This window comes from Tachysurus fulvidraco, chromosome 2 (genome assembly GCF_022655615.1).
Source record: "Tachysurus fulvidraco isolate hzauxx_2018 chromosome 2, HZAU_PFXX_2.0, whole genome shotgun sequence".
In the NCBI taxonomy this organism is placed as follows: Eukaryota; Metazoa; Chordata; class Actinopteri; order Siluriformes; family Bagridae; genus Tachysurus; species Tachysurus fulvidraco.
Window position 1 is genome coordinate 23,803,326 of NC_062519.1, and position 21,161 is coordinate 23,824,486.

Genomic DNA, 21,161 nt, shown 5'->3' on the forward strand with positions numbered 1-21,161 from the left:
TAGAGTGACTGTAGTGTGATTACTGTAGTGTGATTACTGTAGTGTGTTTTACTGTAGAGAGGTTACTGTAGTGTGATTACTGTAGTGTGATTACTGTAGTATGATTACTGTAGTGAGGTTACTGTAGTGTGTTTTACTGTAGTGTGATTATTGTAGTGTGATTACTGTAGTGAGGTTACTGTAGTGTGTTTTACTGTAGAGTGACTGTAGTGTGGTTACTGTAGTGTAATTACTGTAGTGTAGTTACTGTAGTGTGTTTACTGTAGTGTGATTACTGTAGTGTGTTTTACTGTAGTGTGATTACTGTAGTGTAGTTACTGTAGTGTGTTTACTGTAGTGTGATTACTGTAGTGTGTTTACTGTAGTGTAATTACTGTAGTGTAGTTACTGTAGTGTGATTACTGTAGTGTGTTTACTGTAGTGTGGTTACTGTAGTGTAGTTACTGTAGTGTAGTTACTGTAGTGTGTTTACTGTAGTGTGTTTACTGTAGTGTAGTTACTGTAGTGTGTTTACTGTAGTGTGATTACTGTAGTGTGTTTACTGTAGTGTGTTTACTGTAGTGTAATTACTGTAGTGAGGTTACTGTAGTGTGTTTACTGTAGTGTGATTACTGTAGTGTGTTTACTGTAGTGTGTTTACTGTAGTGTGATTACTGTAGTGTGATTACTGTAGTGTGTTTACTGTAGTGTAATTACTGTAGTGAGGTTACTGTAGTGTGTTTACTGTAGTGTGATTACTGTAGTGTGATTACTGTAGTGTGTTTACTGTAGTGTAATTACTGTAGTGAGGTTACTGTAGTGTGATTACTGTAGTGTGTTTACTGTAGTGTAGTTACTGTAGTGTGTTTACTGTAGTGTAATTACTGTAGTGTGTTTACTGTAGTGTGATTACTGTAGTGTGTTTACTGTAGTGTAGTTACTGTAGTGTAGTTACTGTAGTGTGTTTACTGTAGTGTGTTTACTGTAGTGTGATTACTGTAGTGTGTTTACTGTAGTTTAATTACTGTAGTGTAGTTACTGTAGTGTGTTTACTGTAGTGTGATTACTGTAGTGTAACATGACTTCCCGATCTACCTGTTTATTCCCAGGTGAAAACATCAGGGAGTTTTTACTGAGTCTGCGCTACTTCCGCATATTTATAGCTCTCTGGAACATCTTCATGATGTTCTGCATGATCCTGTGAGTATCAGAGACCGCTCTCTATATCTATCTCTCTCGTTATCTCTCTATCTCTATCTCTCTCTTTATCTCTCTCCCTCTCCCCCCTCTATCTATCTCTCTGCCCCTCTCTCTGATTCTGTATGTTTCTCCCTCTCTCTGTCTCTCTCTCCCTCTCTCTTCCCCCTCACTCTCTCCCCTCTCTCTGCCCTCTTCTCCCTCTCTCTCACTCCCCCCTCTCTGCCTCCTCCCTCTCTCCCTGCCCTCTTCTCCCTCTCTCTCACTCCCCCCTCTTCCCCCTCTTCTTCCTCTCTCTCACTCACCCTCTCTCTCTGCCCTCTCTCTCTCTCTGTCAGGATTCAGCAAATATCTTAAATATGAGGTAGATGACACAACTTATATCTGTCGTTTTGATATTTTGTTTTCCCCTAATTTTGTCTTCAGGTTATTCGGATCATAACCCACTACATTCTCGACCTGGACAGTGACACCAAGGACAATCTTCGAGGCTTTACTTTTTCGGTACTGGGATGTTCAACTCCAGCTTTGCCTTCATAAGGGCCTTTGGAGTAAAAAATTTATTCTTCGGTCGTTTCCTCCATCGTATTCAATAAGCCTTATGGGTCGACTAAAGGTGATTTTAAATAGTCACTCAGTCTTCAGGACTGATTTTGACCGTGCTGTCATTATTAATGTAAGACTGACATATAGCCTCAATTTGCATGTCAGTTGATGTGAATGTCAGCTAATAGAACAGGGCCCTGAAATAAGTCTGTTTTTCTTTTTTCTTTTTTTAAAAAAAAGATCTTTTCTGTTGAATTAGGGAGCTTCCAGAAAGTAAAAATGACTAATACGACTCTGATTACTTTATTACATGAGAACTGTTTTAATACAAAATACCAACACTGACCTTCTATTAAAAATGACTTGCATTACCTTTTGTGATCTGATTGTTTTAGATAGATAAAACTTCTCATGGTAGTTTGTTCGGAAGCCACTGCATCACAGACAACCATAAATAAGCACAAACATATATACATTCACATCTTGGGGAAAGTTTAGTTTCACTTATTATCAGGTTTTCATTCATTTCATTCAACTGGCAAAATCCTGGAGGGATGCAGGATTTTGCCAGTTGAATGAAATGAATGAAAACCTGATGCAAACTTCAGCATTTTTTCACTGTAGTTTTATGTGACATCATCAGGACGTGCATTCTGCAAAAGCCCTCTTCTTTAGGTAGGTATGAGTACAGTGATCAGAGACAAAAATGACGGGGTTTCATTGGTAGTAGTTGAAAGAAGAATCCTGTGATTGCTATTGTGCCAGTTCAAGTAGATTTCTTTAAAAAAGAATAAAAAAACTCATGTTGCATTAGAGGTTTAGGGCAAAAGCAAGTATTCTGGTTAAAACAATCACAAAAAAATGTGCTAAATCCTAGAGCAACTGATATATACAGTCTGTGGGGATGTGGTAGCCTAGTGGTTAAGGTATTGGGCTACCAATCGGAATGTTGTGAGATTGATTCCTACGTCCACCAAGCTGCCACTGCTGGGCCCCTGAGCAAGGCCTTTAACCCTCAATTGCTCAGTTGTATAAAAATGTAAGTTGCTCTGTATAAAAGTGTCTGCTAAATGCTGTAAATGTAAATGTCTGTTATGCACTTAGTTTCTGCATAGTTTATAATGTTAAACCATCTCTCTCTCCCTCTCTGTCCCCCTCTCCCTTCCCCTCTCTCTCACTCTACCTCTCTGTCCCCCTCTCTATCTCTCTCCCTCTCTGTCCCACTCCCCCCCCTCTCTCTCCCCCTCCCCCCTCCCTCTCCTCTCCCTCTCTGTCCCCCCTCTCTCTCCCTCCATCTCTCTCTCTCTCTCTCTCTCTCTCTCTTGTATATCCAACCCATCCATTGTAACATGTTTACAGTATACACGGAGCATGTGGTCTAGAGCAAAATCTGTCAGTTTTATGTTTTCCGCCCTAGTGTTTGGTGTATAGTTATAAACAGCTATGTTTTTTAGTTTGTTGTCGCTTTTTTAAATCTAAACGTTTTAACCACATGAAACTGTATAGAGGGAACATATATGTAGCATTTAACAATCACTAACATGGATTTCTTTGAGCTGGTGGCGAAACGCAAATCTTCTTATAAAACTTCTTAAGTCTTGTCTACTGCGCATGCTCGGTGTAGAAGAGGTATACAAACGTAAAGTCAATAAAAATTAAAACTAGTATTTATACTTTTTTTGGGATTTGAAAGTAATCCGATAATTATTTTTAAACCTAAAAAAGTAGAACATCTGCCAAGGAAAATGATAGATTAAGTACATCAACATATACTGATTTTTTTATTTATTTTTTGCTATTTGTTGCATATTCCATAAATTTCACTTGATTTATTAGTCATACATTGTGACACGTTTATGGCTTTAAATAAACATTTAGATTTGTTACAGTCTGTGAAACCCTGAGACGCTTTGGTCTGTAGCCGAGGGACGTTTCTATTTCTAGAGTAAATGCTTTTTTTTTAGGGCTGCATCCCAAATACAGTTATACTCGATGTTTAAGTGCACTACACGTAGAGTTACGTAATAGTACATGAAGCGTACTGAAGTGCACACTGTGCCCAATAGAAAGCGATTTGGGATACAGCCTAAAATTACCCATCATGCCACGGGGGCTGGGTTTATAGCCATTGGTTTAGCCTCGGCAGCTGACAGAGAGACAGAGACAGAGACGAGCTTCATAACGAGGTGAAACGTTCTTTTGTTAACTTAAACAACTTTCCTGTTATTTAATGATGCGAAACATGTATTCAGCGATGGACCGTACAACGTTAAATCTCTCACAGCGCTTGTAATCAGCTGTAGATTCGGCTTTAGTGCGCGTGTCAGATCTGACTGTATGACCATGACAACGGCGTCGTTAACGGAAACCGCTCAGCAAATCAGAGACCGGCTGCTTCAGGCTACTGACGCTCACTGCAACGTAAGTTACGTGCTCACTTATACGCAATGATTATTTATTTTATTCATTACTACTTTTTTTGTTTGCTCCGGTTTCGTTTAAAATAAAATCGATTAAAATATAACAAAATATTCGCAGAATGTTTATCTCGTACTTTTAGCAACAGCTCAGCTAGCACTTCCGGGTCAGCCACCGTTAAGGTGCCTCTATTGAGGTGCCTGAATATGGGTGGGGGGGAGCAATGGTATGGTTTTAACACCTCATATAATAGTTTATTCTCGTTGTCATTTCTGTATTTAATATTTATTTATTTCCATTTACAGAGCTTCGCATAAGTATTCGCACCCCTTGAACTTTTTCCACATTTTGTGGAATTACAGCCTGGAACTGAAATAGCCATTAACTGTGTTTGTATTTTTTATTTATTTAATTTTAATTATTATTGTATTTTATTTTATTATGTGCTATCACATAATTAAATTAAATTTTATATATATATATATATATCTCACATAATAACTGTCAATAAATCAATGTCAATATTTAAAAAAAAATAATAAAAAGTTACCAAATAATTCCACATTGTGTGTAAAGTTAAAGTATCACGTGACTTCGTTATAAATACACCTGTTCCTGAGAGGATTTTGTTTAGATGTGGATCTCTACCTTTTTTGGCTTTTCTGTAGAATCAACTGCATAACGCCCCCTAGTACAGAATAATTTTACAAGCGTAATCTGTATATACATATTAGGCTTTTTTGTTTATATGTGCACAATAAGATTCTACCAGATTCTGTTTTTTGGCTCTATAGAGCTTGTTGTTCCACCAACAGAACATGTTTTTTAACCCATTTCATTCAAGCAACCAGTCAAAATGTCTGACAAATTTAAGAGCACAATCATAAATGAATGAGCGTTAATTTCTGGTTTTGGCCATTGTAATATTCTAAAGAAATCACGCCGACGTCCCTGGGGCTCTCTGGTTGAGAACCAGTGTGCTGGAGAACAAACCTAAACAAACAAGCAACCAAATTAATGTATAAATTGACAGCTTTGTTTGTAGAATATTATAAGCCACAAATGTAGAAATAAATTCCACAGGTAGAAACAAATGGATAAAAACTAAATACTATATATTATTATACCAGTCAGCACCTTCTTATGAGATTCTTATAAGACTTAAGACTGCCAAGTTTAATAAGTTTAAATAGAGTAAAAAAAAAAATAACTGGAGGATTAACGCAAAGTTAAATTGTTTTTTTGGTGCTTTAAAAATGCTTCATTAATTTAAAAAAAAGAGCACGTAACTAATGATCAGCACGTTGTGCTCTGTCAGATTAGATCGGAGATGAGCTTTTGCGTACTTCAAACACAAATAGAATAATTACTGGAATGTATGAATTTGCATTTTTGAACAGAAACTTGAAACCGTTTTAGACGATCACTTGCAGGTGCACATTTGAGTTCATTCAAATAGGGTGAGGTTGCTTCAGTTTCCACATCTGAGACCAGATGTCCTCAGACTCATTAAGAATATGATAAATACAATAAGAGAAAACACGCACAATTTTTACTTTGGCTTGAGATTCTTGTATCTCAGTCAAATCAAGGAGGACTACTGTTAAAAGTTTATAATTGGCAAGTTTTTTTTGTTTTTTTGTTTTTTCGAAAAAGAGAAGGTGGTAGAAGTTATGTGTGTAAACAAAGAGTGGATTATAGTCAGGGAACTCCATGGGCAACTTGGTCTTTTACTTTGTGTAAAAACTGAATCTAATAAAAAATCAGATTTGACAAAGACATTCAGATTTGTGGTTTGTGCCATTGTAAAAATATAGAGAAATAATACACAGACCTCACTTTGAGAACCAGTGTGTTCAAGAAAATACCTAAACAAAAAAAAAAAAATCCAAACGTTCAATAACTCAAATAAGTTTAATGTGTTCTTTATTGGTTTAAATTCAAGGAATGAAAAGCTCAAAATATAACAAGTCAGAAATATTTAAAAAAAAAAAAAAAAACCCAGACGTCTGTTTTAACAAGACCTTGAAACTGACTGTCCTTCAGTGCCTCGCTGAACGTCCAACCTTAACAGACAGCAGAGTCCATCACTGTATTCCAAACACGACTAAAGACCTGCCTGTGAGGATGAACAATCAACTTGCATTTATATTTACATTTACGGAATTTGGCAGACGTCCTTAACCAGAGTCTCTATCATTGGATACGTTAACTCTGGTTCACTAGGTTACATACTTAACAAACCATGAGTCTAAAAACATTTGTTCCAAGTTTTTTTGTAAACATATATGCAACCGACAGGGAAGGAAGTGATAGTTGAACTGTTTCATGAATAAGTAGGTCTTCAACTGCCGTTTGAAAATAGCCAGTGACTCAACAGTCCGGACCCCTAGAGGAAGTTCATTCCACCACTTCGCTGCCAGAACAGAAAATTGTCTTGTAGTATACTTACCTCTTACCCTGAGAGATGGTGGAACCAGTGGAGCGGTGCTGGTAGAGCAGTGCGAGGAGTGATGAGGGCTTTGAGGTAAGAGAGAACTGGTCCCTTTTTGGGTTTGTAGGCAAGCTTCAATTCAATTCAAATTCAATTCAGTTTATTTGTATAGCGCTTTTAACAATTTCCCATTGTCTCAAAGCAGCTTTACAGAAGTATGGAAACAGAAGAGAGAGAAAAAGAAATAAATATATAATAAGACGGGAAAAATAAATGTGGATATATATACAATTAAAGTTTAAAATAAATTTTAAAAAAAAATTTAAATTTAAAATACTATATACTATATATATCTCCCTATCCCTAATGAGCAAGCCGGAGGTGACGGCGGCAAGGAAAAACTCCCTGAGATGAAGCATCTGTGTTTTGAACCTGATGCGTGCAGCTACCGGCAGCCAGTGGATGGATCGCAGCAGCGGGGTCGTATGCGAGAACTTAGGCAGGTTAAAAACAAGTTTAACTTACCGCTAACTCCAACAGATAAATACTCAATAAAAAAATCTTGTAACGCTATTTGTATTTTCCTTGATATAAGACTTTGCTTGTATTTCCTAAGTTGTATGTTGTGTTGGATAAAAATGCCTGCTAAATGAATAAATATCAAATATTACCATACACATTTTAGATATCGAGTCTAATTTTTGATAGATTGCATGGTGTTGGTTGGGAGTTAGTGAAATTTATTTTGTATTTAAAGATCTCTGGCACAAACCAGTTTTTTGGTCTAGAGCCAGTTGATTTGATGACCATGGATCCCCATACAATCAATGGAAATAAAAAGGCTGAACTATACTTCTTCAGTATAGTCTACAAATAGATCTTTTCTACTTACAGTCAGAGTAAGACTTGATTATTGTTTACATAGTCATTGGACTTCTGCTGAAAGTCATTTATTTAAGGATCACTGTAAAGTTCAGTTCTTTATTATTAAATGTCAAAATGTCAGTTTCTGATTGTGTTTTAATTTGTACCTTTAGATGAAAGTGATGTAATTGAATGTAAACGACAACAAAAAAATAAACAGTTTGTTGTCACTAATTAAACTTAAGAAATCAACAAAAAAGTGTATTTCAACTGAGGAAAAAGTTAGGTCACGCTAAAAAAACTAATAGCTAGTGTTTCCTCCTTTGGCTGAAATAACCTCAGTGAGACGTTTCTTGTGGCCATCTACCAGTTTCTGGCATCGACTGGAAAAAAGTTTCCTTCACTCCTCAATGCAGAATTCTTTCAGCTGTGTGACGTTTGAGGGGTTTATTGCACACACAGTCTGTTTCAAATCACCACGCAGATCTCGATAGGATCTAAATCTGGGCTTTGACTTGTCCATTCCAGAATTCTCCTTTTTTTTTTTTTTACTGTTCAGCCAGCCCTTTGTGGATTTACCGGTATGTTTTTGTCATGTTTTAAGGTCCAGTTCCACTTCAGCATGGTTTGCACCACACATGCCCTTTGTTATCGTCTCCAAATAATTCAACTTTAGACTCATCTGTCCAAAGCGCATTATTCCACAAGTCTTGGCCTTTGTCTCTTTGTTTTTTGGAAAACTTTAGTCTTTCCTTCATGTATTTCTTAGACAGCAAAGTGCTTCAGTCTCTTTCTGATTGTAGATTCATGCACTTTGACATTGACCGTAGCAAGAGCTTGCTGTAGGTCCCATAATGATATTTTAGGGTTTTGGAGATTTCTTTAAGCATCTTGTAGTCTGCTCTTGAGGTGAATCTGCTTCAATGTCCTGACCTGGCCATGTTAAGAGATGTTTAATTGTTCTCCACTTGCAACTTGCAGATTTTCCAGACAGTGGAATGGCTGATTACAAACTCTTTTGAGATCTTTTTATATCCCTTTCATTTTTTTATATACCATACTCATAAGCATCAACCATGGTGATAAGTAAATAAAACTAGAACGGTACATTTCCTGAAGAAAATGTGAATGGTGCTTGCACGTGGCAACCTCCCCTCATCGTGCTGAGTGTTTTGATATATGACGTCCATGTTGTGCTAACTTTTTGATCTCGCTTATTTTGGGGGCGGGGCTACACGTGACGGCACGTGACGTGACCAAAACACACGTGAGGCACTTACCCTCATTGGGCTGAGTGTTTTGATATATGACACGTCCATGTTGTGCAAAATTTATGATTTTGGGGGCGGGGCTACACGTGACGTCACGTACCGTGACCAAAACACACGTGAGGCACTTCCCCTCATCGGGCTGAGTGTTTTGATATATGACCTTGCAACTTGCAGATTTTCCAGACAGTGGAATGGCTGAGTACAAATTCTTTTGAGATCTTTTTATATCCCTTTCAGACTCATAAGCATCAACCATGGTGATGAGTAAATAACTAGAACGGTACATTTCCTGAAGAAATGTGAATGGTGCTTGCACGAGGCAAGCTCCCCTCATCGAGCTGAGTGTTTTGATATATGACATGTCCATGTTGTGCTAACTTTTTGATCTCGCTTACTTTGGGGGCGGGGCTACACGTGACGTCGCGTGACGTGACCAAAACACGCGTGAGGCACTTCCCCTCATCGGGCTGAGTGTTTTGATATGACGCGTCCATGTTGTGCAAAATTTATGATTTCGCTTATTTTTGGGGCGGGGCTACACGTGACGTCACCTGGCGTGACCAAAACACGCGTGAGGCAGTTCCCCTCATCGGGCTGAGTGTTTTGATATATGACGTCCATGTTGTGCAAAATTTATGATTTCGCTTATTTGGGGGGCGGGGCTACACGTGACGTGACCAAAACACACGTGAGGCACTTCCCCTCATCGGGCTGAGTGTTTTGATATATGACACGTCCATGTTGTGCTAACTTTTTGATTTCGCTTATTTTGGGGGCGGGGCTACACGTGACGTCACGTGACATGACCAAAACATGCGTGAGGCACTTCCCCTCAATGGGCTGAGTGTTTTGATATATGACCTTGCAACTTGCAGATTTTCCAGACAGTGGAATGGCTGATTACAAATTCTTTTGAGATCTTTTTATATCCCTTTCAGACTCCTAAGCATCAACCATGGTGATAAGTAAATATAACAAGCCTCCTTCAAAATGCTCTGTAACAATGTTCTAATAATTTGCGCCTGATGTGTTCCACTTGTAAGTCATTCTGGTCATTTTAAGAACTCAGATTTATTTTTAAAATGACATTTTACAGAAAAAAGAACTTTCTTTGGATTTATTTGTTTAATCATGTTACTTGAATCTTCCATAATTGTTAAAATAAAGATAAAATGCCCATATAACTATTTAACATAATAATTAAAAAAAAACAGGCTTTCATGGGGTGTCCTTTTTTTTTCGACATGACTGTATCCTGACTAGCTTGGAGTAATAAATGCTAATAAATGTGCATGATAAACAAAGATTGTTCAAACATTAACCCAATGGTGTCTTTTAACAGATTAGCAATATGGTGGCTGTATTGGATGTGATCTCCATCCTAGAGAAGTTCCCCATCACAAAGGAAGCACTTGAGGTGAGGAGTGTTTAGATCTTGTTGGATTTTCGAATCTGAAGGATTTGTTTAGTTCTAGCTTGAATTTAAATCACATTTAGGTCTCAGTCTTAGATGTTTGCACTTTGTAAATGAGGTGGAAAATAAGAGTGGCTTCTTTTGAGTTTATAGCTGATGATGATAAGCACATGATGAGAAGAATTAACCTGTGTCTTAGACATTCAACAACATTATTCAACAACGCACTATAACTCACTCACTCATTTTCTACCGCTTATCCGAACTACCTCGGGTCACGGAGAGCCCCTCTCTCAGGCATCAAGGCAGGATACACCCTGGACGGAGTGCCAACCCATCACAGGGCACACACACACTCTCATTCACTAACACATTCACACACTACAGACAATTTTCCAGAGATGCCACTAAACATACCATGCATGTCTTTGGACCGGGGGAGGAAACCGGAGTACCCGGAGGAAACCCCCGAGGCACGGGGAGAACATGCAAACTCCGCACACACGAGGCGGAGGCGGGAATCGAACCCCGACCCTGGAGGTGTGAGGCGAACGTGCTAACCACTAAGCCGCCGTCCCTGTGTTCGCCTGTAAATCGCCTGTGTTGTTTATTATCAAATGAAACATTATGACCGGTCACAAATCACTGCAGTGCCAGAGGAACACTTTACTGTAATAGAAGAACATTTCGGTGGTGGTAACTGGCTGCACTGCACCACCACATCATTGATTTTGGCTCAACTGAGTTTGTGTTTTGTTCTTACAGGAAACACGGCTTGGGAAGATGATCAATGACTTGAGGAAGAAGACCAGAGATGAGGATCTGGCAAAGCGTGCAAAAAAGCTCCTGCGAAACTGGCAGAAACTGATTGACCCACAGCAACCTGAAGTACTGCCAAAGGACCTTTCAAGCACTTTTGTGGGATCCAACCGGTCACAGCCATTGCCTGTATCTAGATCTCCTCAGACTGCAACAGATAATGACAAGACGCCAGTTTTGCACAGTATCCACACTTTAAGTACTGACAAATTCTTCCCTATTAAACACACAGGTAAGCAAAAAGTGGAAAAGAACATAGCAACGTTAAAGGGCACAAAAAGATCTGCACTGTCAACAGCCAGTGGAAGCAGTGATGGTCCAGAAGATCTTCAGATACACACCAGTGCTATAAAAACTCAATTTAGTTCTCCTGAACTCAACAAAGAAACTGCTGCTTCTACAATCCTCAGAAAATCAGTATTACAACAGCAGGGACAAAGAGACTTAATAGCTGATGAGAAAGTAAAGCACAAATCCCACAGTCACTACACCAACCTGAGTCCTAGATCAGTAAAGCAGTCGTTACCAAGCAAGCAGCCAACGTCGTTTTCTGCCTCTGAATCCGAGACTCTTTCTGCACTGCCGTTGCACTCTTCCGTTCAGGGTGTGCACACCGAGTGCTATCAATCAAAGGACCTGTCACACCTAGAGAAGGAATCGCTCCTAAACAGCGAGAGGACGCTTGAACAAATGAATAACCTGCAGAACAAGTCTAAAGGCTTAGCACGGCTTCAGCCAGGTTTACTCAGCGAGGTTACCAACGTGGAACCAGAAAAAGATATTATCAAAACCTCAGAGGGCAAGAGGAGGAAGCCTCAGTCGAGAGACTACGCCATCAACGTGGAAGGACGTTCGTCGGACGACATGTGTAAACCCGCTCGAGTAAAAAATCGTAAATTAACCTTTGATCCCCTCACGTTACAAATTAGACCTTCAGCGGTGAATCAGATTGAAGAGCAACACAATCCAGCAGCGGATGTTAACGAATCGGTGAACGTGAAGCAAAGCCCTTCTGAATCTTCACCCAGCGCTTTGCACAAGATGAACTGGAAAGATATGTCACAAAATGAAATTGTCAAATATTACCTAAACCTCCAAAACAATCTGTTAAAAACGTCCGGGAATCAAGTCCCAGGGGCGCACTTTTTTATGAACGAGTACTTGAAATGTGAGGAAGACAACATGAGGGAGGCCAGCAAAACGTACGTCCAGGTGCAAAACGTTACAGAAACTAATCTGCCAGGAATAAACCGAGACGTCACAACAGACGACGTAGACAAAATAAACAATAAGCACTGGCCTGGAGTTAACGGCTGTTACGACAGCCGAGGCCAGTGGTACGGCTGGACGGAATGCTTATCTTTAGACATGTATGGAGATGGAAGTAAACTTGATATTCTTCCCTATGTTTGTATTGACTAAAAAATCTTCTGTAATAAGAATAAAATTGTTCTGGATCTCACGTGGTCTTTACTCCCATCCCAGATATGTGCTTCTGTAATAACTCCTTTTATAAAATGATTTATCTATTTATAACATTTTGTTCTGCTTGTTTTTATAAAAGGAAATAAAAAAAAATAAGACTAACAATAGAAGGGCGTGTGTTTGTATGCATGCACCGTGACAAAGAGCGTGCCATGAAATACAATATGCACTTGTAGTCTGTAATCTTTTTAAATGATTAAGTATTCTTAAAGGCAACATGAAGTTCGTATCCTTTATTGACCAAAGTGCTGTTTGTCCTCGTTCAGTATCGTTACCACGTGGTTTAGTGTTTATACGGCTGTTATACGGTTTGCCTGACAACAACGTACTATGGACACTTGTTTACCTTCAACGTACATGACTCCAAACGATATAAAGTGGCTACTTAAAATGAATGAATAAATGATGTTGGAATCTAATGCAGCGTGCGTGAAATCTGGAAAAACTAAAATCGGTTGTGTACACAACAGTTTAACAATCTCTGGAAGTAAGCAGAACACTGAATCTCTGAGTTTAGGGAACCATTTTCAACAGAGCGGTATCTTGACTGTATCATCCTTTTCTCTCTTAATCTGGCAGGATAACTAAATAATAACTGTATTTTGTGGTAATGTAGAAACTGCTACTGGTAATAAAACTGCTGTCACCAGACAGTACTATGAATGAATGTTGGTGTTTATTTTGTGGGAGGCCAGAAAATATATTATATAAGAAAATTATACTGTCTAAAATCATGTATACCAAAATAATATAAAAGGAAATGACAGCATTGAAGGCAGCCCCCATCTATCTGTCTATTTATCTATCTATCTGTACACCCCTCCTCTGTCTGTTTCTCTCATACTGTTTCTCTCTCTCTCTCTCTCTCTCTGTCTCTCTGTCTTTCATACTCTCTCATACTCTTTCTATTTGCCTCTCTCTCTCTTTGTGTCTCTTTCAAACTCTCTTTCTCCCTGTCTCTCTCATACTCTTTCTATTTTTCTCTCTCTCTGTCTCCTTCATATTCTTTCTATCACTCTCTTGCTCTCTCTCACACTCTTTCTATTTGTCTCTCTCTCTCTCTGATTCTGTCTGTATATCTATTTATCTATCTCTCCACCCCTCCTCTCTCTCTCTCTCTCTCTCTCTCTCTCTCTCTCTCTCTCTCTCTCTCTCTCTCTCTGCCCATCCTCTCCCCACCCCTCCTCTCCACCCCTCCTCTCCCCGCCCCTGTCTCCGCCCCTCCTCTCCCCGCCCATCCTCTCTCCGCCCCTCCTTGGCTTGCTTTAGGAGGTTAGAGCTGTACGCAAGAAGCTCCGCGCAGCAGCCTCAGCAGCGCCTCATACCGACACTCGGAGAGGAAGATGGCGGCGGTCGAGCGTCCGCCTGCGAAGGAGGCGGTTCGGATCGCGCTCCTTTGTACATGCTGGTACGCGGTCAGCTCAGGCGGCAACGTCATCAATAAAATCATCCTGAACGGCTTCCCGTACCCGGTCACCGTGTCGCTTTTCCACATCTTTTCTATCGTGCTGTTCCTGCCGCCGTTACTGCGCGCTTGGGGCGTCCCGAAATGTGAGCTACCGGCCACATATTACCGCTGGTACATCCTGCCTTTGGCGTTCGGTAAATATTTCTCTTCTGTGTCGGCTCACTTCAGTATATGGAAAGTTCCCGTGTCCTACGCTCACACCGGTAAGTGTCACGTTTTATTTACGTCTTTCTTTATGTTTGTCTCGAGCGCACTAGCTAAGTTAGTTAGCATGTTGCTATCGTGACGTCACACGGAGGCTGTTACTACTTAAGTAACTGTCTTAAGATTGAATGAAAATGACACTAGCAGTAGATTATCTTTTTATTATTCATTATTATTATTATTATTATCATCAGGACTCGCTTGATTTTTATTTAACTATTGAAAACTGTATGTTTGTAAACGAACAGCTGGCAGAAATCCACCACCAGAGCCACATAGCTGCAATTAGCTCGTGTGCTAAACAGGATTTTTTTTTATTTCCGGTATTGAAACGTAGCTAAAACGTCGAGGTCTGTTTTTGTTTTGTTTGGGTTTTTTTGTCTCTGAGCGTTGAATAAACAGCCATAATTGAGTTTAAACACCATTTACCTGCCCAGGTAGAGGAAGGTGTTAAAGCCCATCATGTTGTCGTGTTGACTCCAGCTGTTATTAAGACATCTGCAAGACATTAGCACTGTTTGTGTTTGGAACTAGGTTTAAAAACTAAATAAATAAACTAGTGTTGTGATAATAAACCTGAACTTTCTTTACTTCTTTACTGTCAGGTTGCATCACAAGTATTTCACAATTTCTACAACTGGTGTAGAAATAACTTCTCCTTTCTCTGTTTGTACAGTAAAAGCCACCATGCCAATATGGGTCGTGCTCTTATCACGGATAATTATGAAGGAGAAGCAAACCACAAAGGCAAGATTTAAATATATATCTTTATACATATACATATGTCTATACGTTTAAAGCTGTTTCGATCATCGTATTCCATGTCATTTGGTGGAATTTGCTTTCCTGTTGCATCAATCCCAGCTTTGTTAATCTCATACCGATGATCAGTGTTTATTTTTTTCTACCGTGACCTTAGGTTGTATTGTATTGTGCATTTTTTCAGTTATTGTCTTCAGAAGCTTAAGACCTGTTTGTCTTTTGTAGGTCTACGTCTCTCTCATACCCATCATAGGTGGTGTCCTTTTGGCCACGGTGACTGAGCTTTCGTTTGATGTGTCGGGATTAGTCAGTGCTCTGGCGGCGACGCTTTGCTTCTCTTTGCAAAACATATTCTCAAAAAAGGTAAGTTACTCAAAAAAATGGTCTGTTATCTGATCAGTCAGTGCCGTGGTAGTTGGCTAGTATTTGGTGTGGTAGACTAGTGGTTAAGGTGTCGGGCTACCAAATCGGAAGGTTGTGAGTTCAAATCCTGGGGCCACCAAGCCGCCACTGTTGGGCCCCAAAGCAAGGCTCTTAACCCTCAATTGTTCAGCTGTATAAAAACGAGATAATGTAAGTCTCTCCGGATATGAGGGTGTCTGCCAAATGCTGGAAGTGTAATTGTGTGTCTTTCTATGAGCACTAAGTACTTTAGTATTGCGTATTGTATTTTGTTTGAAGTCAATTAGTCTTGTGGGAGATGAATAAATACAACATGTTCAGATGTATATGTAATGCTTCATACTTGTGATCTATGAAAATGTGAAATGTTTTAGATTTAATCTTGCTTAAATGTAGAGTACTGTGTGTTTTACTACATTAAAGCTGCATCCTAGTAAACACTGTAAAAGCTGTATGCATGTCTTAGGTTTTGCGTGACACGAGGATACACCACCTCCATCTGCTCAACACTCTTGGCTTCAATGCAGTTTTGTTCATGCTGCCCACTTGGATTTTAATTGACCTGTCTTCATTTCTGGTGGATGGAGACTTTGTAAGTAGATGACATTAAACAGCCAGTTGTGGACATTTGTCCTTTATGATAAACCAGATATTAAGAATAATTCATTTGCTTGAAGATTTTATTTGTCACATAAACTGTTTGTGTATAATAGAGTATGTGGTATATTCCTTGCTTTTGATCGAAATGAAAAGACTGTGTATTAAATAAATTAAGAAATAATTATACAGGGATGTGCACAGCATAGTAAAGTATAAGACTACATCAAGTTACTACCCTGAAGTTTTCTATCATCGTAATATCTAGGGGAATTTTTTTTTACCCTAAAGCAATTCACCAACAACTATAACTTATCTATCTATCTATTAGAGAATGTCACATGTAATTCCATGAAATCATTTCTTTCAGAATTTAACCAACACCTTCTGAACAATCAGATTTGATTTAACTGCACTGTGGAATTAAATATTATTACTACCATACTGATGGCAATGAATTTTGTTTGGAGAAGAAATGTGAAAACAACCCCAAGCATTTTATTTCCCTTATCCAGTCCGTTTCTACACCTGCCCCCGTGATTTAAAACAAATGGTTTATAATCCCCGAGGGATGAAATTAAGTTCACTGGAATATTTGTATAAATCAGCATTGTAATATTTCTATTGTGATGATTATAACAGTCTTTCCTCTCCTCTTTTTTCTTTTTTTTTTTAAACGCATAGTCTGAGGTTTCCAACTGGAGCGGAACAATTGTGCTGCTCATCCTGAGTGGTTTCTGCAACTTTGCGCAGAACATGATTGCCTTTAGTGTGTTGAACCTAGTCAGTCCCCTCAGCTACGCGGTTGCTAATGCTACAAAGAGGATCATGGTAATCAGTATATCGCTACTGATGCTGAGAAACCCTGTCAGCATGTCCAACATCTTGGGGATGATGACTGCCATCCTTGGTGTCTTTCTATATAACAAGGTAAGATTCCTAGGTGTCAAGATTTCAAGCCTAAATATAAAGTTTAAAAATTAGCCCACGGATACAAAGCTTTATATAAGTATTTGTCCCATGTTGTACTTTTACATTTTAAGCCCTATTCGGACGGGATTAGTTTTACGTGGAGTAATGCAATTTTACCTCAGGACGTCTGTAATATTAATTGGCCAATTCGCACAGGACAAGACATCTCAGTAATACTAGCAAAAGTGGGAGGGGTAACTCGCTTTACGCACCACAGTACCTCCTTGTCGTCATGTGCGTATGACGTTGCCTTCTGTTATCACGTCCGCAACGAAACCGAATGCTTCTTCAAGCGCCTCCATGCTTGCAAAACGCCCCAAAAACTACTCTTATACAGGAAATGACGGAATTATACCGTACATATTTACAGCGGGTCTATTCAGACGGGATTAGTATTACCTGAGGTCATTTTTCTGGACCTTTTTACAGAAGGTAAAAGTCGCCGTAATCTTTACTGACATTAGTCCTATTCGGCCTGGATTAGTTTAACGTGGGGACGTGGGGGTAAAGTAATTATTACCAGAGCTTCTCGGTGATTTTAGTCCCGTCCGAATGCGCCATCTCGGTAATCATTACGGACAATGTCAGTAAAGATTACTTTTACCTTCTGTAAAAAGGTCCGGAAAAATTACCTCAGGTAATACTAATCCCGTCCGAATAGACTCGCTGTAAATATGTACGGTAAAATTCCGTCATTTCCTGTTTAAAAGTAGTTTTTGGCGCGTTTTTCAAGCATGGAGACGCCATGTTGTCTGTTTGCGTACGTGATAACAGGAAGCGACGTCATACGCACATGACGACAAGGAGGTTACTGTGGTGCGTAAAACGAGTTTCCCCTCCCACTTCTGCTAGTTTTACTGAGATGTCTTGTCCTGTGCGTATTGGACAATTAATATTACAGACGTCCTGAGGTAAAATTACATTAGTCCACGTAAAACTAGTCCCGTCCGAATAGTAATATTGTCCGTAATGATTAACGAGATGGCACATTCGGACGGGACTAAAATCACAGAGAAGCTCTGGTAATAATTTCTTTACCCCCACGTCCCCACGTAAAATTAATCCAGTCCGAATAGGGCTTTAGACTGGAAAGGGACTTCAGTGGATTATTTATTTATTTATTTATTTTAAATTACAGTTTTACATTTTTTATGCCTTGTCAGAGATTCTCAATTTGATTATGGGCTGGCCCTGAACAGGCCATTCTAAACCCTTGGGCATTAGGCTCTGTCATTGTATGGTTATTGTAATGCTGGAAGATGAGCCTCTGCCCCAGAAAAAGAACAACAAAGTCTTTGTCATGTCCGAATTACAGTATAGTTAAATGATCTCCTTTGTATTTTCTAGCTTGTTAGGAAGCTGTGGTCAGAGGAGAGGGTTTAGAGCCTAGACAATACTGGGGCTTGAACCATTGCAGACAGGAGCAGGTTTTCTTCTAGGACTATCTTCTATATAAGATTGTTTCATATGGGAATATTAAAATGTCCTCAGGGTCAAAAGAGTCTTTTGTTGAGATTTTATTAGAATGGAATTAGAAATGTCTGAATGTAAAAACGATCCCTTAACTCTATTATCTTTGCTCCATGTTGTCTAACAGGCGAAATATGACACCAGCCAAGAAGCAAAGAAGAAATTGCTGCCAGTTGCTTCACAGGACTTGGTTTCATTCGACGCGCCTCAGTCTAACGGTTCGGTGTCCTCGAAACAAGGCTCAGAATTTCAGTATGGCCGGACCAACATGATCAGCGACCACTTTCAGTACAGCAGGCAAACCTACACAACGAACTACACCTCCAACCAATACGTCGTCTAAGTGGACAAACTGATCAATCAACCTGTTTAACTGTAAACGGACACCGTATTTAGTATGGAACTTGCTTTTTCTGTGCCAGATCCTCGTATTTATTTCACTCAAATTTTTATTTTATTTAATTTTTTTTTTCCAGTAGTTTACAAAAAAAAAATCTCACGAATTGAGGGTGCAAATCAACCTTGGTGGAATACATTTGTGGGCTAAACATCATAATGTTCACTTTTATTGTTTTGGGTATGAATTGAAGGTGTTATGGCTGCTCTCGAGTTTTTTTTTTGTTTGTTTGTTTGTTTATTTGTTTTTTCTCCTTCAATGCCTCAGACATTCTAACTGCTACACACTGGGACAACATGCATTATGATTGTCCATAGAAGACAATTTCCTATATTCGGATAATTCGGAATAGTGCTTCTATTTGTAAATATTTTCATGTATTTATTTTTGTAGAGGTTCTGGATGAGGCATATCATGGAGTTTTTTGAATGTGTAATGCCTGTTAAAGGCATGCTCTTGACGTGATCGGTACTTTCTTGGTCATCAGTGTTTGCGCGCCAGTACAAATCATTATACGGACCCATAGGAATTAGGCTCATTTGTGTTGTTTATGTTTCGGACTTTAGCGGGCAAGGGTTTTATTTTATTATTTTTGTTTTGGGTGAGTGAACTGTATGTAATGCTGAATGAAATAGATGTTATAGATAACTGAATATATCTATAACTTTCCTATCTATAGCTGAATAGGTGCACTTCTTTGGTAGAAAGCTGCAGTGCAATTTTACAATCTTCACCACGACAGTCTTCAGTACATTCGGGTTGCCATATTATTCCTCAGTGCGTCGTATACATTCATTCTCATCGTAAATAAAGACAATAGTCGTGTTTTTGTTTTTTTCTTTTTAAAACACTATAAGGAATCTCTCATCGGAACGCACGTTCAGTTGTATTTTGGAAATGTTTCTACACATGATCATGAGAAAGATGTGTTCTTTGCAAAAATATCATGTGTAGCTGAATGTTTAAGGCTCTGAGGGATTGCCTCAAGAGATGACGCATAAGTGACATGATTTAAATTTTATTTGGATTACGGTCAAATCCATTTTAAGTAGCATATAGTACTTGTAGTATAGTTTGGTAGAAGGATTATATATATTTGTTTTTTAATAGATATATAAAAAGAACACATGGATGGCAACATCTACTGTTTCTGTCACTCGTTTGCCTCAGTCTATCATTGTCACTCGATGGCCTTGTAAGGAAAGATGTGATGCATAAATTATAGTCTATAAGTGTAATTTTTTTTTTCCAGAATATTTAATTTACAGCTATAATTCTGTTGAATGTTTTTCTTTTTGCACAAGTATTCACTGTCGGTTCTTCTTCATAAAGCTTTCAGAATTCATTTGTAGATGTTTGCTTTTGTCTGAATCGAGGAAAACGGCTCCACCATCGGTTAAAACGAACGTGTCTGACTGCCGGGAAGTTATACACAAATGTTTAATAAAGAGCATGTAAATTCTTCTCTAAAGATTTAGAGGAACAGTTCAATGTGATTTTTTTTTTTTTTCGTATGCAATTATAGAGGTTTTTGTAATTCTTTTTTTAATGCAATCCAAACAAAATACCACCAGGGTTTGGTCATTTTTAAAGATTTGTGCAATTGCAGATTGAACACTTCATGTGGGGTTTTAGTGTTCTTTTCAAACAGCTTACTGAGTGTGAATGAATGAATTAAAGGTTGTGAGAATACTCAAGATGATCTTCTGTTCCTTGCACTGCAAGACTATTCGTATTTTTTTAGGCTTCTATCTTTTTACTGTATGTGAAGGTGCAGTGAAAAGTTAAGCACGTTTATTTGTATGGTGATTATGTTGAAGGAGCTGCAGGAAGCTGGTGCATTTGACCTTGGTGTTAGATACAGTGAAGGTGCAGCAAGTCTTTGTGTTGCTACGTCTGTGGTTTTACAGGGAAATTGGGTTAAATTCATGACATGCTTTTTTTCCCATCTAAAGCTTTTTACAGGGTTGTAAACGTCACGCTACATTATATTTACCCTGCATCGATGTTTTGCAAGCTAAATAGGTCAACTTCATGGGATGTATTTTTGAATAATGAAATCGATGGAAGAAATTCTACATACAGAGATATATTTATATAGACAAAGGGTGACTGAAATGGAATACATATGTGGTGAATGTCACTAGGTTACTACCGCAAACAGCATAGAAGTATTAAGACCAATAAGTGTGAGGATCCTCACATGTTTTTTTTTTCAGGCCACTTCTTGTGTGTGGGGGAGAATCGAAATACCGCTAGAGCTAAGCATGTAATACAAACTCAGTAGCAAGTCAAACCCAATGCTTTCTCGTGACCCGATATGACATGTCCTTAGTTCTGAGATATAAAGAGTCGGGCCGTGCCAATCAAATGATACTAGTGGACTCGTGTGTAAATGTGTGTTTTTGTCAGTAAGGACTGGTGCATTTAAAAAAAATAATAAAATAAACCATTTAATTTCA

The 21,161-nt window shown here is 38.8% G+C and overlaps 3 protein-coding genes across 4 annotated transcripts in view; all 3 read left to right on the forward strand.

Annotated features, from left to right (window-relative positions):
• The window catches only part of smim7 (small integral membrane protein 7), a 4,387-nt gene extending 2,294 nt beyond the window's left edge, over positions 1-2,093 (forward strand). Inside the window, exons 4-5 of the mRNA XM_027169670.2 lie at positions 1,089-1,179; positions 1,603-2,093. Of these exons, the coding sequence (XP_027025471.1) occupies positions 1,089-1,179; positions 1,603-1,618 (107 nt within the window). The 3' untranslated portion in view covers positions 1,619-2,093. The remainder of the gene's footprint in view (positions 1-1,088; positions 1,180-1,602) is intronic.
• A 1,742-nt stretch (positions 2,094-3,835) lies between these two features.
• On the forward strand, positions 3,836-12,404 carry LOC113657911 (mediator of RNA polymerase II transcription subunit 26). Of its 2 annotated transcripts, none has more exons than XM_027170074.2 (3): positions 3,836-4,143; positions 10,052-10,126; positions 10,889-12,404. In XM_027170074.2, exons 1-3 carry the CDS (start codon positions 4,060-4,062, stop codon positions 12,362-12,364), a joined length of 1,635 nt encoding a protein of 544 aa, XP_027025875.1. In that variant the 5' UTR covers positions 3,836-4,059; the 3' UTR covers positions 12,365-12,404. The 2 variants fall into 2 exon arrangements, with proteins under 2 accessions (XP_027025875.1, XP_027025876.1); XM_027170075.2 differs by lacking the exon at positions 3,836-4,143 and adding an exon at positions 7,034-7,073.
• A 1,276-nt stretch (positions 12,405-13,680) lies between these two features.
• slc35e1 (solute carrier family 35 member E1) lies at positions 13,681-20,396 on the forward strand. Its single transcript, XM_027170045.2, has 6 exons — positions 13,681-14,098; positions 14,776-14,846; positions 15,087-15,224; positions 15,730-15,855; positions 16,545-16,790; positions 18,430-20,396. The coding sequence occupies exons 1-6, from the start codon at positions 13,771-13,773 to the stop codon at positions 18,643-18,645; spliced, it is 1,125 nt and encodes a 374-aa protein (XP_027025846.2). The 5' UTR covers positions 13,681-13,770; the 3' UTR covers positions 18,646-20,396.
• The last annotated feature ends 765 nt before the right edge of the window (positions 20,397-21,161 follow it).

Bases quoted from the DNA above. Each gene is read 5' to 3' on its own strand.
- LOC113657911 (XM_027170074.2), top strand. From the start codon at position 4,060: ATGACCATGACAACGGCGTCGTTAACGGAAACCGCTCAGCAAATCAGA. The intron at 4,144-10,051 runs GTAAGTTACGTG...GTCTTTTAACAG, and splicing joins CTACTGACGCTCACTGCAAC to ATTAGCAATATGGTGGCTGT. The intron at 10,127-10,888 runs GTGAGGAGTGTT...TTGTTCTTACAG, and splicing joins TCACAAAGGAAGCACTTGAG to GAAACACGGCTTGGGAAGAT.
- slc35e1 (XM_027170045.2), top strand. From the start codon at position 13,771: ATGGCGGCGGTCGAGCGTCCGCCTGCGAAGGAGGCGGTTCGGATCGCG. The intron at 14,099-14,775 runs GTAAGTGTCACG...CTGTTTGTACAG, and splicing joins CGTGTCCTACGCTCACACCG to TAAAAGCCACCATGCCAATA. The intron at 15,856-16,544 runs GTAAGTAGATGA...TTAAACGCATAG, and splicing joins TTCTGGTGGATGGAGACTTT to TCTGAGGTTTCCAACTGGAG.